Genomic DNA, 17,589 nt, shown 5'->3' on the forward strand with positions numbered 1-17,589 from the left:
GAGTTACTCATTTCCTGGATGTCACAGAAACTTTTTCCTCCTTATAAGAACAAAACACCCGCCTCTACTCCTGGCTGCGGAAGCTTCTTAAGGAGGACCAGGTGGGTTGCGGGGGCCCGGAGCCGGTGTTGCCACAGAGGTCGGCCCATTGACCACCCCCAGAAACTCCAGAAGGGTCAGCATAACTGGAGCGTGACGGGGAGAGCCGGGCTCCGGTTACTGGAGTCAACCGGTGCGTGTGGACAGGGAGTCGGGGAGGACGCCCTTAAAAATCGGTCTGGGCCGACGGGATGGAAGGGGTTAAAGCACTGCCTGAAGGCTGCGCGTTTTCCCGCGGCGCGTTTTACAAGCGGCGGAATCCCAGGGGCCACCTCTTTTGTCCTCGGGAGGGAAATATAAATCGAGACCCGATGCCGGCCCTTTTCTTTTTTGCGGCTTGAACAGAATGAAGTAACTCACCAGATGGAACGAGAAGCCAACGCTTCGTCGCCTTTCTCCCGGAGTAAGCCGGCACAAAGGAGCCTGGCCACCGCCCGCTGCCGTCTGTAGAGGGCGCTGTGGCGTCCGGCGTGTGTTTACGTCTGGGGAGTTAGACCCTGTCGGTGAAGTTAGGTGCGAGGGCACTGGGGGGAGGCCAGGAGGGACAGCGGCCGCACCCCCCTGGTGGGCCTTCGTGGCTTATGAAGTTCATAAAGTCCATAACGTCTTCTTTCCCCCTTGTGGCCTCCTCCAGTGTCACAGCCGGTAGAAGTGGCCGGCGACGGCTTGAATCAATCCTGCGTGAAGTGGCTTTGGGGAAGTCAGACACCCCTGAGGGGACCATGGGGCAGATGAGGGGAACACACCGTCCAAATGGTTATCACCACTGCTACTGCTGTTGGGTCCTAGATCACCTATTTGCTTTCCTCTTGGAGCCCGCCAAATAACTTCGACACTCGCCTGGAAGACATTAAGCTGAGTCTCAAAGATAAACAGGCAGTGAGACAAAGTGCTAAAAATAGACCCCCTGGCCCTTGGCCCAGGTTACTCTTGTTTTCCAGCGTCTTCTGTTGCTCCTAGTGCTTTCCTTAAATCGGGGACAGTTGTGGCAGAGTCTGGGTGGCTGATGGGGGAGGGGTGGGGAATGGGCTTGTAGGGGCCAAGGGCCGGCTGCTCCAAGATGGGCCAGTTTGGCAGGAACATTATTTTGAGTTAGAATCAATCAAACCCGGGGCAGATTCAGGAAAAGCTCCTTACCTCCCCATCAACAGGCTGCCTGCACTAGGAGGAGAGCTATTAACAGAGATTCCTCTTAACCTAAGAAAATTCTCTGCATAATAAGGCAAGTTTTGTTTTCCAAACTTTTCCTTTCACTGACCTGCTACTGGTCTTTCTCCCCTTTGTATCTTCAGGTCCCTTCTCCTCTCCTCAGGTCACTTTAGCTCCTGTTACCTCACGGTCTTTGCAATTTCCTCATCTGTGTGGGTTCCCCTTCCATAGAAACCTAAATTTGATTTTATCTCCTGTTAAAAAATCTGTCTCATGTCTGTTTGATTCTTGGTCTTGCTAGTGGAAGGATTTTAAGGGGGCAGAGGAAATTCTTCCTTCTTGACTGAGTGATCTAGGGAAACATGTGTGGAAGAGCTGTATTTGCCAAAATGTCTGCAAATTGGATGGGTGGGGTACTCATACTCCCCAAAGTCGGCAGAAGAAATTCTTGGAGGGTAGGAACACTGACCTAAGCACCCCCACACTGCCCTATAATCCTTAGGGTAAGAGTTCAGGGTTACGTATGCTGGAATGTGAAGGTCAGTACTTAAGTGCCCTCTGGGATTATCATCCTGTGTGCAAAGTTGTTTCAGTAATTTCTAACCGACTGTGTATACTTATTTATATGAGGAACATTTATTAGATTTGTCTTTCTTTTAAGCTTGATGATTTCACTCTGTGTATCCTGGTGGTCACCTGAGTGGGCTCTCTTCCGCTCTCAGGAGAGTCCACTATCCTAATTGGGTACATAGGCCATTTACGAATTGGCCTTGACTTGTCTTGCCAATCTCCTATCTCACTACACATTCCCCACCAAAGTCCTTGTAGCTCCTGGAACTAGTGCTTCTCAGAATGTGATATGGGATTCATTCCTATCCCCATCCCATAGATATTCACATGTGCTCTATCTTCTGCCTGCAACTGTCACCCACCTCTTTCCGTAAACTGTCACCCCATACACACACACTTTTATTTTTGTTTTTGGTTTTTTTTTGGCCTGGCTAATGTGCATTCAGTCTTCAAAGTAGGCAATTTCTCGTCCAGGAACTCTTCCTTGAACAATCTAGGTTACAGTCTCCCTCCTTGCCATGTAGTTTCCACAGTGCCTTGTGCTTACTCTAGAAAGGGTTTTCAAAAGACTGGAAAGAACAAAGATTCAGTTTCCAGGAGCAAGAGGGACCAAGAAATTAGGGACCCTTTGCTTCAAACACAGAAGAGCTGGGGGAAAAAAAAAAAACAAAACAAAACAGATAGCAAGGATTGAAAGGAAGAAAGGGGGAGCTCTAGGGGTGAGGCAAGAAGAGAGAACTCAGAAGCACCTTGGGAGAGTAGACTTATTTTAAATAAGCCTGAATGAAAAAAAAAAAAAACAAAACCTCAAATGGCTGACTGGAGGTGAGGACTCACTCAGGTCTTGGGTTCTAGAAAGGCAGAGGCCTGGACCAGGGACCCCTGCCCACAGCTGGGACCCTGCAGAGGACCTTAGGGAGTAGAGGATGGGGAAAAGAATTCTCCCACTTGTCCAGGACTCCAGTGAGGAAGTTTGTGGTTTGTCTGGGGCTCTGGATCAGCTGAAGTTGTCTGCTATAGAAATGGAAACCACCAGCCTGGCTACCGCATGTGTAGGTGTGAGGCCCCAGTTTACATAACCCATGTGGTGAGGGAATCCTGAAGTCGGCACAAAATATCAAAGCTGGTTCCAAAGAGATGACTCTCCTTGGTCCTGTCAGACGTGATTGCAAAACCCAGTTGTTTCTTCTGATCTCTCGCAGCATAAACAACCCCTATTGGAGATGAGTTTATAGTAAGAAATTATAAACTAGGGAATGAACCGCATGAGGGATGGGATTGGTAGGTATAACAAACAAGAGAATTAGCCTCTTAAGAACTCTGTACAATAGAACAGTTTGAAAAAGACTATGAAATAGTTATGTTCAATATAATTACAAAGATAAAATTATTTAAAAAGATAAAACAATAGAAATAGTACTGAAAAAATAGGCAGCTTTAAAGAGTACAAATACAACATATAGAAATAAAAAAGTCATTTACACTAAAAAAACCTCAATGGTTGGAATTCTTTTCTTATTAGGCACTAATAATGTATCAGTCAAAAATCCAATAATAACTTACTAAAAAGGGGAAGGGAGTGCTCAGTTACATGTCCGACTCTTGGTTTCAGCTCAGGTCACCATCTCAGAGTCCTGAGATGGAGCCCTACATTGGGCTTTTTTTGAAACAAGCCTTTTTAAAGAAAGGTTTTATTTACTTATTTATTTTAGAGAGAGATAGAGCATGGGAGCAGGGGGAGCAGGGGGAAAGGGAAAGAATCTCAAACAGATTCTATGCTGAACTTGGTGCCCGATGCAAGGCTCCATCTCATGACCCTGAGGTCACGACCTGAGCCGAAATCAAGAGTCAGACACTTAACCAACTGAGCCACCCAGGTTCTTCTAGTGTGCTTCTTTCACAGCACAACATATCTCAGTGTGTTGATGTGTACTTCTTTAATGACAAGTAAGGCTGAACGGAACATGATTATTGGCCATTTTTATTTCTTCATTTGTAGTTAGTCAGAACTTTACCCATTTTTCTGTTGGCTTGTTTCTCGTGTGTGTGTGTGTGTGTGTGTGTGTGTGTGTGTGTGTGTGTGTGTGAAGGTAAATGGAATTCTTTCAGGTGCCAGATGTCACCTCAAATTCCACAGTGAAAGGTGACAATAGACCAACACCAGACCAGCTGCAGGGCAGTCTCACACTGGACTTTACAGTCAAGAATATTAAAAAAATATATCCAAACCAACAGGGGGACAGATTTCCTGTTCACCCCCAGCTGTGATTATCCCAGTATGTGGAATAAAATACACAACAATGGGAGAAACAGGAAGCCAGTGCTAGTCATGAACAGAGTGATGGATGGGAAAAAAAGAGCATTTTCCTTGATTTGGTCGATCTCTTGCCATCATGAATACATCTTCGTGTGCAGTTTCACGAGGTGATAACAAGTTGGTTTCCAGAGCATTTCACTGGAACAGGCTGCTTTGCTGAGACCGCAGATGAGTCCGTTGAATAGCACGGATGATTTACATTTGGTTGTTTCTTTGTCCAAGGTCTGTGCTGGGAATTCCTCCCTCTTCTAGGAATTTTGGAACCAGCAGGTTAGAGATTTTTTACCAAAAAAAGTGAAGCCCAGAGAGACTAGGTCATGTTGTTTAGTGACAGGATAGTAGGTAAAACTTTTACCATGTGGTTATAAAATATAAAAATAATATTATAAATAAATAATTTATAAAAATATAAAAATTTACCATATGGTTATAAAATCCTTTAAGCACGTTATATATAACGATTTGTTTCATTCTTGTGGTAACCCTACACAGAAGGTATCAGTAGCATTCCCATTTAACAGATGAAGAAAATGAGGCCCACAGAGGCCAAGTAACATGCTTGAGGTCGCACACTAGTAAGTGACAGAGTCAGGATTTGAACCAGGGACTTTGGCTCCAGAATCTTGACCATAACTACTATGCTACATCTTTCTGTTCAAAGTAAATCCCCTTCAAGGGTACAACCACACTGAATTTCCCCAAGAATGAGATTACAATGGTTAAAATGTTTTCTAAACTTTTTTGAAAATATACTTTACCTCAGAACCCAATATACTCACACATCAAAGTGTGTTATAATTGAAAGACAAATTCCTTAAAAACAATCCTCATGCTTACTACATGTGAGACACTCTGATATATTCCCTCTTCTTTCTCTACACATCTCTTACCCTTTTTTGAAAATAAAAATGCAGGCTACAACTGACTGATGAGTCATTATTCAGAGTAAGAGAAAAAAATGCTTCTTTGTTTTAATTTTTTCAAAGATTTTTATTCTTGGGTTGCCTGGGTGGCTCAGTTAAGCACCCACTCTTTTTTTTTTTTTTTAAGATTTTATTTAATTATTTGTCAGAGAGAGAGAGAGGGAGAGAGAGCAAGCACAGGCAGACAGAATGGCAGGCAGAGGCAGAGGGAGAAGCAGGCTCCCTGATGAGCAAGGAGCCCGATGTGGGACTCGATCCCAGGACGCTGGGATCATGACCTGAGCCGAAGGCAGCTGCTTAACCAACTGAGCCACCCAGGCGTCCCAAGCACCCGCTCTTGATCTCAGCTCAGGTCTTGACCTCAGGGTCATGAGTTTAAGCCCTGCACTGGGCTCCAGAATGGACATGGAGCCTACTTAAAAAAAAAAAAAAATTATTCATAAGTGATCTCTACACCCAGAATGGGACTCAAACTCACAACCCCAAGATTATGAGTCTCATGCTCCACTGACTAAGCCAGCTAGGCACCCCCCAAAACTCCTTCTTTAAACCACTCCTCTAGCTCACATCTCTGTTATGAAAGCTGTTAGTGGTTTATACATGTCAAATTTCCAAACACACAGCACTTGGAGTGGGGAAGTTGGTCAGATAATTTCTATCAAACTTATTTCTGGTCAGTAGGAATTCATTACTCTCCCTGTAATTAATGTCTAGAGATGGTACACTGGGGCTTCTTTTTTTTTTTTTTTTTTTTGAAGATTTTATTTATTTATTTGAGAGAGAGAGAGCGAGCAGGAGCAGGGGAAGAGTAGAGGGAGAGGTTGAAGCAGATTCCTCACTGAGCAAGGAGACTGATGTGGGCTCGATCCCCAGACTCTGGGATCATGACGTGAGCTGAAGGCAGATGCTCAACCAACTGGGGCACCCAGGAGCCCTACGCTGGGACTTTAAACCACCAAGCTGTAATCCTAGGAAAAAAACCTGCCTTCTTTCATTCCTTAGTCATTCATTTATGCATTCATTAATTCAATAAATATTTGAGCACCCACTGCATGCCAGGCATTGCGCTAAATCAGGAGTTGGCAAACGGTGGCTGGCCAACTCCGGAGTGCCACCTGTTTCTGTAAATAAAGTTTTACTGGATCAAAACCATGCCCATTCATTTCTGTACTGTCTGCGGCTGCTTTCATGCTCCAATAGCAGAGTTGAGTACAGAGACCATGTGGCCTGTGAAGCCCACAGTAGTTCTTAGTCTGGTTCTTTACAGAAAAAGTTGGCAGACTCTGGTGCTAGAGTCTAAAAATACAATGTCGATTTAGACTGGTCTCTGCTGTCCTGGAGGTTTGAATGGTTCTGCTCAGCTTCAGCTGGGTTTCAAGCTCCTTGGGGGGTGGGAGGAAGGGCTCAAGGCTTTTGCCTCCTTCCCATTGTCTCTGAGAACACCTGTTCTCAGTAGTAGCTCAATGGTCATGTTCTGCTGCTGAAATCATACAATAGATCTGGCAGCAGAGATGGGAAAGAAAGAAACCTGCCCACAGGGTAGAAAGGAGAGTTTATTCCTTTAATATAACAAATAGTTTTGTTTTCTAGGTGCTTATCTGCAGCTATGAGAAGGGAGTTGTCAATTTTCGTTGAGAACCTACTGTGCATCTGGGCATGTGGGTAAGAAAAAACATTTGGTTCAAGCTTTGGCACTTGTATCAAGGATTGGGGAAGACGGGAGATAAATGGTTTTACTGTAATCCTTCATACTTCTGCTGGGGGACCTGCTGTGTACCTGGAGATGATTTTGGTTAACTACCTTAGGATCCCAAATGTTTGTGTTCCAATGGTTTTAACTTCCTTCAGTCACTCCTAAGAGTAGCTACTGTGTGCCTGAGTGTGTAAGTGAGTTGTGTTTTTCCTTTCTTCATCAAACTTTCTCTTCTGGGTCAGCACCATATATATATATATATCTATATATATATATATATATCTATATGTGTGTGTGTGTGTGTGTGTGTATATATATATATATATATATATATGTTTTTTTTTATTTATTTTTTTATTTGACAGAGATCACAAGTAGGCAGAAAGGCAGGCGGGGGGGTGGGGGGGTAGGAAGCAGGCTCCCTGCTGAGCAGAGAGCCTGATGCGGGACTCGATCCCAGGACTCTGGGATCATGACCTGAGCTGAAGGCAGAGGCTTTAACCCAATGACCCACCCAGGTGCTCCAAGCACCATAAATATATTTAAAGAAAAAATACTGGTCCCTCTAGCCTGGTGGGAAAGACAAAAATAAACACATGGATACAGTATTATTTTTGACAGTGACACGGAGGTTTTCTAGCAACACAGAAGAGGAGCTCCTAATTAGGGAAGACTTCCTGGAGGAGATGACACTGAGCTGAGCTTTGAGAAGGCTAACTGGACACAGAAGGAGTCGTAGGATATTCCTGACGAAGGACCAGCATATGGAAAGGCTAGAGATGTTCAAAAATATGGTGCTTTCGGGGAATAGCCAGAGGAAGATACTGGCCCACCATCAAAGGGATTTGTGCTTGGATTTTTTATAAAAAATTATTCACTCATTTATTTATTCAATTTAATTATTCATTTGTAGTGGGAACAGGTTGCATGGAGCTCCTCAGTCTTTTTAACTAATGTGGTCAGCCAGTGGGTTTGCGGAAGTCCTCACTGGCTCTCAGCAGGCATCAGGCTGCAGTCTTGGCCTGGCCTCTCTGGCAGGAGCACCAACTGCATGAGCCAGTCAGACCCAAAAGGAATCTGACTGGAGAAGCGCAGTTGCTGTTAAGCCAAGAAAATGCAAGGCAGGTTGGGTGACAGCGACACTGCCATCCCCTTCTGGTAAAAATGATTGCCTGCAGGGTGGGGGGTTGCCCACTGCTTCTACCTCATGGCCAATCTTTCCATCTTCCTGATGAATCTGCCTGAGCTTCGAGCTTTGTAGCTGGTGTCAAGAGGGGAGTTTGTATGGAGACGCTTTGGGAACCTATGTCAGATGCTCAACAAATGTTCTGTGAAGTTCGGTCCGTGGCAGGCTGGAAAAGGAGCAGATTAAAGGAATAAAACATAGCCCGCACAGTTTTGGAGAGCACTGGCCAGCTGGGACTCCGTTCCGCTGTCCAAGGTGAGCAGGCTGGGGTGGGCTGATAAGTGCTAACAGTTTTCGGGTACACGTGGGCTTTTAATCTTCTCAACAGCCAGGAGGAGAAATGTTAGATCAGATGAATGGAGCAGTTTCCACCCTGCTGTTTGGGGCCCCAAATACAGTGTTTAGATTTCATGGATTCTAAATTTAAGCAACATCAGAAGAATATCCGCATAAACAGGGTTTGTGTTGGTCAGGGCTTTGGGGTTTTGGGGGAGTATAAGCAAGGGAAACTAAGTCCATGTAGCTTAAAGAAATGAGGCAGGTTTGTTAGGAGGTTGGTTGTATCTGGCAGAACTCAAGTAGGTGTTGCTGGGCCTTCCTGGGATTGTGACCAGGCTCTGAAGAGGCATCAGCCACCAAGAAGGCCCCCTTCTTCTCTTGGGCCTGTGGATTCACCTCCACTTTTATTTGCTTTATTCTTCCCTCTACTCAGCCTACCTTTCTCTGCCTCTCCTGGGCTTCGCAGGCTCAGTTCCAGGCTCCAGCAATGAATGGCTTGCAACTCTTGACCCCAATTATAGATCCCCAGGAAAATTAATGGAATTGACCTCTTGTGGGTCAGGTCTTCACCCTGACCCTTTCAGCTATGGCCCCAGGGAGTCAGATAGGGCCATCTATAACACTTTGGCTTTTGGGAAGAATATACTTCCTGGTGGGAGTTACTAGTCTCAGAGAAGGGGATTGTGGGCTGTGCAGACACCCCCACCCCCTCAATTGCCTCCAGGACCTCTCTGATCCCTTAGAGGAGTAGGTTTCCATTAGGGCCCAGTTGCTTTGCATTGCCGGCTGGTTAGTTCCATGTAGGACCACATCTCAGTGTTTCTTTCTGCTTTTCTGGAGTTTAACTTTATGTCCTTGCTGGCTACTATGGAGGTGAATGCTATGTATATAACTCTGTCCTTATTAAGGAGTCACAACACATAGCTTAGAAATCCTAGGAGGATACTGTGGAAGGCACTTATATCCAGGTTTAAACAAAGAGCTTTGCAGAGGTATTACAGTTCATGATCATATATTCAAATTATGTGGCAGAGCGAATGGGTATGTCTTTGGCCGTCCCTCGTCTTCGAGTTTGCAGGCACTTCTCTGCATTCACTTGTGCCTTCTTATCAAATTAGTGTCCACTGGCCTCTGAGAGGGACCCCTGCTTCCCTGTAGCAGGATTTTTGCATTCTTGCCTTGTTCCTGCCCAATGCTCCTTCCTGTACTTGGGATTCCTTCAATTTTCTTACATGTCTCTAATCCATCTGTATCATTTAAGGTCAAGTTCAGGGGCTATGTCTACCACATAGCTGTCCCTGATATGCCATCCCTCACTTTTCTTTCTTATTTTAGAACTAATTCAATAGACATTCACTTAATAGTTATAAACTGAGAGGAATGATGGCCATTTATATTAGTTTGCTGGGCTGCCATAACAAAGAACCACTGACTGGGTGGCTTAAACAACAAGAAATATCTTTTCTCATGGTTCTGGTGGCTAGGAGACCAAGATCAAGGTGTCAGTGGGTCTAGTTTCTCTGAGTGACTTGCAGATGGTCTTCTCACTGTGTCTTTCCTCTGTGTACATGAATCCCCGTGTCTTTTCGTGGTCCAAATTTCCTCTTTTTATAAGGATACAATTTAGATTGTGTTAGGCCTACCCTACCCTAATGGCCTTATTTTTACCCAGTCACCTCTTTAAAGGCCATATCTCCAAATATAGTCACATTCTGGCAAGTGTGGGTTAGGGTTTCAACATACAAATTTTAGGGGAACATGGTGCAGCCTGTAACACCAATGGAGACAGGGCTGAACAAGATATACATGATCTTTGTCTTCTTGTTATTTGATAGTCTGGTAGAGAAGACAAACATTAAGCAACTATTTCTGTGAATATTTGATTCATTACCATTTCAGGGGGCGTCCAAGAAACAGAATACATGGTACTTGTAAAGGTAATCTGGTGTTGAGAGCTGGTCAGAAAAGATCTCCCTGAGAAAGTGAGGTCTGAAGGAAGGGTAGATGGGAGCCAGCCAGGTGAAGAGGACGCGTCGAGTATACGGGACAGAAAGATCCGCCTCTGTGAACTCCAAGCATTGGGAAAGAACATGTACGAAGAATTGAAAGAAGCCATTGGGATGAGAAGGGAGCTGTGGGAGAAGGAAGGCACGAGAAAGTTAAAGGGTCTGGATTACACTGGATATTATATTCCGACATCCTCATTTCAATGCTTAGGACATCCAACCTTGGACTGTTTTAAAATTTTTTTGTGTGGGGGAGGGGTTCCATATATGTTTTGATTTTCCTATGCTCCCATGGGAGGAGAGCCTTTCTTCAGCTCCTTTTATATTCTCCACAGTATGCAATATAGGTTGGGCATATAGTAGATGGTCACTAAATAAATTAAGTGAATGTAATGAGAAATGAAATTGACAGAAGCCTTCTTGCCTAAAATTAGGGGCTGACCCAATCTTGGCGGGCCAGAGTTTCTCCTTGAGACTTTAAAAGGTGAGGACTTTTGGTAGTATGTTGCCACCTAGTGCTCCTTTTTATTACAACAACAGAAGGGAGCAGGGTCCTCAGTAATCTGTAAAACTGGAAACGAAGCACTTTCATCAGCAGCAATTAATTTGTCCAACCACCCATCCTCTCATCCATTCAGCCATCCAAGTTGATGTCCACCTGCATCTCTTCCCTGTGATTTGAACGTGGCATGTTCCTCTCCACTTCCTGTGGTTCCTTGATTTCCTTTGTTTTGGTCTCTCTCTCTCTCTCTCTCTCTCTTTTTTTTTTTTTTTGTCCCTATGCTGCAAGTGAAGCTCTCAGGCATCAGTGTCTAGATTGCCAGAGCACCCATTGTGCTCACTATTGGCATGGCATGTTCTAGATGATCTAGACCATCGTATAGTGTTAGAATTAATTCCAGACTTTCCTGTCTCTCTTTCCCCCAAAGCCAGATCGTGAATGCAAGGGCTGTGTCTCTGCCTTAGTTAGTTCTGTGGTTCCCATGGGCAGTCTTGTACCTACAGTATAGCCAGTGCTTTAAAAAAATGTTCTGGATTGAATTTCTGTCACCTTGGCAGGTCATCTGCTTGTAAAATAATCCTTCAGGGGATTGTTGGGAAATGGGAAGACATATAGCACCACAATGGATTCTAGGACAAGATATGATGGGTGGCCTGGCCCTCTAAGTCTTTCTCTGTTTTTTGTTTGTTCGTTTGTTTTAAAGATTTTATTTATTTATTTGACAGAGAGATCACAAGTAGGCAGAGAAGCAGGCAGAGGGAGAGGAAGAAGCAGGCTCCCTGCTGAGCAGAGAGCCTGATGCTGGGCTCCACGCCAGGACCTTGGGATCATGACCTGAGCCTAAGGCAGAGGCTTTAACCCACTGAGCCACCCAGGCACCCCATCTTTCTCTGTCCTTATGCACCTTCCGGGATGTTATGGGGTCTCTCTGTATCATGGTGGTCCCACAACCTGATAGTCCCACGGTGTGATTAGGTCTCCTGTAAACACACCATGCAGCCTGAGTCGTGTTGAGGTCCTATGCTCGCCTCATTTCTCTTAGCTGGGCTTGCAGTTTGGTTCAGGCTGCTTCTCCAGCTTCATCTTCCACCTCGCCTATCACCTCCATGCACAGTATGCCTCAGCCATATTATGTCACGTTTGTCTAACAGCTATACAATCTCCATTTATCAATGAGATATAATTGTACAAATGTGAATTTCTCCCATGTTCAGTAATGTTCCAATTAAGATTTCTCATGAGGAACTTGAAAAACATCCTGAAAATCATATGGTGCAATGGAGGTTCATGAGAAGCCAGTGCAGTCTTGACAGAAGTAGGGTTGGGGGACTTGCCCTCCAATCTTGACGACTGGCTACAAAACCATCATAATAAAACCTTGCGGTACTGGCGCAGGAGCAAACCAGAGAGGTCATAACAGACCCATCTATATGTGGGAACCAAGATGCTGAAAATGGGCTCACTCCATTGAGAAAAAAGTTGGATCCTTATCTCACACCATATGCAAAAGTGAACTCCAAATGGACTGAAGAACTAAATGCTAAAAAATAAAACTATGAAACTAATGGAAGAGAACGATAGAGAAACCTTTATGACCTTGGGTTTGTTGAGAAGGACTTGTTAAATTATCTGAAAGGGCATATAAAAAGGAAAAAAAAAGATGAAGGGCTACAAAATGAAGGATTATTATCTTCAGCCAAATTTCCAGTCTTTGAAAGCAGATTAATGTCCAGACTTTGCAAAGTCCTCTTGCAAATCAAATCAAAAAGAAAAAGAGCAATTGAAAAATAGACAAAGGCTATAAATAGACAATTCACAGAAGGGGACCGCATGTAGCTTATGGATGTGTGAAGAAATGTTCAATTTTACTAGTAGTTAGAGAGATGCAAAATAAAACAAAAATATGTTGACATTACTTCCATGATAATTGACAGAATTTATCAAATTGGCTAATTAGATGAGTCAGGATTTGTAAGGCATTTAGAATAGTATCTGGCACTTAGTAAACACCATGTGAGTGTTTATGAATAAACTACCATGCGCTGGCAAGGATGGGAGTGGGGGGACAGAAACCCTTACACTATGCAGTGGAGTGTAGTATAAGGCAGTAATTCTGGGGTGTGATGCAGCAGTACTTGGTGAAGGGGTTCTTCCGGGCTACAAGGCACCTTTGTTCCATTGGAAAATAGTGTCCACCACTAAGCAGATGAATTTGAAAAAGGCATACCCTCTGGATGGTTATAGCCTTCTAGGTTCATGACTTGCCTGGGAACAGAGTTTTTGTGGGAAGAAAACGGCACGTCTTCCTTCAGCAGGGCACATGACATAGGAAAGATAGGAACTGTGTTCCAGTCCCCACAGGTCCCCTGGCTGGATGTCTTTGTACAGGACAGATTGAGTAACCCATCGTGGTGGCCCTGTGCATCCCCTTTAACTTTACCAGTCTCATCCCTGGGCATATCTTTCCTAGGAATTGCATGTAGGTCCATAAAAGATCAAGGACAAGGATGATTATCGCTGCTTTGTTTGTGGTATCAGAGAGGTGGAGGTGACGCTGGTATCCATTTGGGGAATGGAAGTCACAGTGTGGATGTCCAATATGGAATCCTAGGCAGCAATGAGAAGTGATGAGCTAGGATGGCAATACAAACAGCAAAAGGACAGATCTGAAAAAAGAACATGGAGTGAAAAAAAGTAGAAAATAAGGTGATCCGTAAGTCCAATATCATCGTCAAACATTAAAAAAAAAATAAACTAATAAAAGTGTATACACTTCTCAAAATACATATCCATGCATAGTAGCCTGAATAGCTATGGGACTGAGGAGAGGTGGCAGTAAGGATGGGGATAAAGGGAAATGATAATATAGAGAGGGGTCTTCCACATTTCAAGACCAAGCTGTTTACTTCAGTTCTTTGTACCTGCAGGCTAAAGGGGATGGTGGAGGAGAGGGAGAAGAACTGGTCTTGAGAAAAGAGCCCCAGATGAAAGGTAGCTTTTCACGGTGTGGCTCCACATCCGTTTTCCCAGAGTGCTATGAGGCTGCACCCTATTTTTCTCACCACTGGTGACTAAACTCTTTGAAAGCAGGGTCTGTGTTTTCTCTGCCTTACTTTCCCCTTTGTGTGTTGCACACAGAAGCTGCTTCATTAGAGTTGCATTAAAACTCAATCTGAGATTATTTCTTGTTCCTGCGACCTACTCTTTGTCACAGAGAGCAGAGTGGCTGCCGGTCCTTCCAGAAACCTCTGATCCACATTTCCATCTAAGCGTTGGTCCTAGCGTCCTGGGGGATCTGCCCGACTGCCCTCTCCCTAGAGCCTCTTAAACAGACCCTGAGGGGCGCCTGGGTGGCTCAGCGGGTTAAGCCTTTGCCTTCAGCTCAGGTCATGATCTCAGGGTCCTGGGATCGAGCCCCATATCGGGCTCTCTGCTCATTGGGGAGCCTGCTTCTTCCTCTCTCTCTGCCTGCCTCTCTGCCTACTTGTGATCTCTCTCTGTCAAATAAATAAATAAAAAATCTTTAAAAAAAAAAAAAAAACAGACCTTGAGATTCCGCCTAGCCTCTCAGATGCCCCGCCCCTCCTTATCCTTGGTTCCGCCCCATTCGGGATAATTTGCATAGCCTCTAAGAGACCCAGCCCAGGTGCCCGCCCCACAGGCTCCGCCCCTTTCAGTTGTCCTTCGGTTCCCTAGAGGGCGTGGCGGTTGCCAGGCGACGGGAAGACGCGCCGAGCGCCGGGTTTCTGCCCCACCTCCCGGACTGGATACAAATAACGCGGCGCCCTTTTAGACGCTGGGGAAAGTGCACAGCCCCTTCCTCAGACTCGGGCCCAGTTTCTGCGATTACCACAGCAGCCTCTAAGGCCACCCCCAGAGAGCGTCAGGATGGCCGAGGTCAGGAGTCAGTGCCCCTCTCTCTGTCGTGTCTTGCTTGACTCCTCTCCGTTGTCCTCTCCTACTATCCACTTATCCCCTGTCACATCCATTGATCCCAGCATTCCCGGCCATCAACATCCTATTCCCCACCCGCAGCCTTACCCCACCCCTCTGTCTTGATGGTTCTGGCCCCTTTACCTCCTGTCTCTCCTTCGATTGGGTAGACACACCCCACTCCCACTCTTAAAATTGGCGCTGTGTTATACGTTGTATGAAATTTATGAGTTCCCAGACTCGCACATGACAGGCTCCCACCCCCAGATTTTGAACCATAAGGTGACACCACAGGAGAGATACTCACTGGGGGAACCTGGAGGAAGGCTTCACAGATACTCACTGTCACCCTTATTCACTGATCTTTGTCCACCTGTCACACCATGATTCCTTATCATCTGATCACATTAAGCTGGAACACATTAAGCGCTTCACTCATCACCAATGCCCTGTCATTGACCACTATGTTAAATCTTGTAGCGTCATACATCCCCCCACTTTGTAGTATACCCCATCTTCAGCCTCATGGATGAGGGGTCATTTCTGCAGTCCTTTATTGACTATTTGTCCATTAACACCCTCATTTGTAATTTGGACAACCTTCAGTCCCTGTCACCACTTGCTGGTCACAGTCCCCATTCACCATGGTACCGCCCTATTCCTCCAACACCCCGTCAGAGTCCTCCCTCATCTCACCTGTCACAGGGTCAGCCCCAACCAGGATCAGCTACATAATTGGTGGGGCTCAATGAAAAATGAAAATATAGAGCCCCTTGTTAACAAATTATTAATTTCAAAATGAGACAGCAGAGTATTAAACCAAGGGTGGAGCTTATTGAGCAAGGGGCCCTGTGCACCCTCATAGGTTGTGCACCCACCAAAAGCCTGGTTCCCACTTCTCTCATCGCCATCATGCCCCCATTCTATTCTACTTCCTTCTATCTCCTCTACACCATTCACGTCCCTCATCATTCCATCTCCTCTCCCACATCTATTTTCCCCTTATAAGCACCATCTTCCTTTGGGCAAATCTCCCTCCTTCCCTTAGTACACAATCCCCTTCCCACCCTCCTCCTCTTCACTCCTGGGTTCCTCACTCTCATGTCCCTCTCACCTCCACACAGCGCTGGCCACCACACTCACCCTGTTACCCTCGCTCATTCATGTCCCTTTCCTCCTCATCTCCTCCTCCTGTTCCTTCTAGCTCTCCTTTATTTGTACCTTTAAAAAAATTAACATATAATGTATTATTAGTCCAGGGGTACAGGTCTGTGAATCATCAGGCTTACACACTTCACAGCACTCACCATAGCACATACCCTCCCCAATGTCCATAACGCAACCACCCTCTCCATACCCTCCTCCTCCCAGCAACCCTCAGTTTGTTTTGTGAGATTAAGAGTCTCTTATGCTTTGTCTCCCTCCCAATCCCATCTTGTTTCATTTTTTTCCTTCCCTACTTCCCAAACCCCCCCACTTTGCCTCTCATATTCCTCATATCCGGGAGCTCATATGATAATAGTCTTTCTCTGCTTGACTTATTTCGCTCAGCATAATTCCCTCTAGTACCATCCATGTTGTTGCAAATGGCAAGATTTCATTTCTTTTGATGGCTGCATAGTATTCCATTGTATATATATACCACCTCTTCTTTATCCATTCATCTGTGGATGGACATCAAGGTTCTTTCCATAGTTTGGCTATTGTGGACATTGCTGCTAAAAACATTTGGGTGCACGTGCCCCTTCTGATCACTACATTTGTATCTTTAGGGTAAATACCCAGTAGTGTGATTGTTGGGTCGTAGGGTAGCTCTACTTTTAACTTTTTGAGGAACGTCCATGCTGTTTTCCAGAGTGGCTGCACCAGCTTGCATTCCCACCAACACTGTAGGAGGGTTCCCCTTTCTCCGCATCCTCGCCAGCATCTGTCGTTTCCTGACTTGTTAATTTTAGCCATTCTGACTGGTGTCAGGTGGTATCTCATTGTGGTTTTGATTTATATTTCCCTGATGCCGAGTGATGTGGAGCACTTTTTCATGTCTCTGTCAGCCATCTGGATGTCTTCTTTGCAGAAATGTCTGTTCATGTCCTCTGCCCATTTCTTGATTGGATTATTTGTTCTTTGGGTGTTGAGTTTGATAAGTTCTTTATAGATTTTGGATACTAGCCCTTTATCTGATATGTCATTTGTGAGTATTTTCTCCCATTCTGTCAGTTGTCTTTTGGTTTTGTTGTCTGTTTCCTTTGCTGTGCAAAAGCCTTTGATCTTGAAGAAATCCCAATGTTCATTTTTGCCCTTCCTTCCCTTGCCTTTGGCGATGTTTCTAAGAAGAAATTGCTGCAGCTGAGGTCAAAGAGGTTGCTGCCTGTGTTCTCCTCAAGGATTTTGATGGATTCCTGTCTCACAATTGAGGTCTTTCATCCATTTGGAATCTATTTTTGTGTGTGGTGTAAGGAAATGATCCAGTTTCATTCTTCTGCATGTGGCTATATAATTTTCCCAACACCATTCGTTGTCTTTTTTCCATTGGACATTCTTGACTGCTTTGTCAAAGATTAGTTGACCATAGAGTTGAGGGTCTATTTCTGGGCTCTCTATTCTGTTCCATTGATCTCTATGTCTGTTTTTGTGCCGGGACCATACTGTATTGATGATGACAGCTTTGTAATAGAGCTTGAAGTCTAAAATTATGATGCCACCAACTTTGGCTTTCTTTTTCAACATTCCTTTGGCTATTCAAAGTCTTTTCTCATTCCAAATAAATCTTAGGATTATTTGTTCCATTTCTTTGAAAAAGATTGATGGCATTTTGATAGGGATTGCATTAAACATGTAGATTGCTTTAGGTAGCATAGACATTTTCACATTTGTTCTTCCAATCCATGAATATGGAGCATTTTTCCATTTCTTTGTGTCTTCCTCAGTTTCT

At 44.7% G+C, this 17,589-nt stretch overlaps 1 protein-coding gene across 3 annotated transcripts in view; it reads left to right on the forward strand.

Annotated features, from left to right (window-relative positions):
* Window position 1: 1 nt before the first annotated feature.
* The window catches only part of LOC111145180 (cilia and flagella associated protein 58), a 115,720-nt gene continuing 98,132 nt past the window's right edge, over window positions 2–17,589 (forward strand). Inside the window, exons 1-3 of one of the 3 annotated variants that reach the window (XM_022499894.1) lie at window positions 2–101; window positions 445–612; window positions 6,649–6,720. In XM_022499894.1, the coding sequence (XP_022355602.1) occupies window positions 6,715–6,720 (6 nt within the window). In that variant the 5' untranslated portion in view covers window positions 2–101; window positions 445–612; window positions 6,649–6,714. Of the gene's footprint in view, window positions 102–444; window positions 613–6,648; window positions 6,721–14,453; window positions 14,622–17,589 lie in introns of those variants that run through there. The other 2 variants (XM_022499893.1, XM_022499892.1) reach the window with 2 other exon arrangements.

Source organism: Enhydra lutris, unplaced genomic scaffold (genome assembly GCF_002288905.1).
Source record: "Enhydra lutris kenyoni isolate GAN:26980312 unplaced genomic scaffold, ASM228890v2 scaffoldscaffold12, whole genome shotgun sequence".
Taxonomy (NCBI): domain Eukaryota; kingdom Metazoa; phylum Chordata; class Mammalia; order Carnivora; family Mustelidae; genus Enhydra; species Enhydra lutris.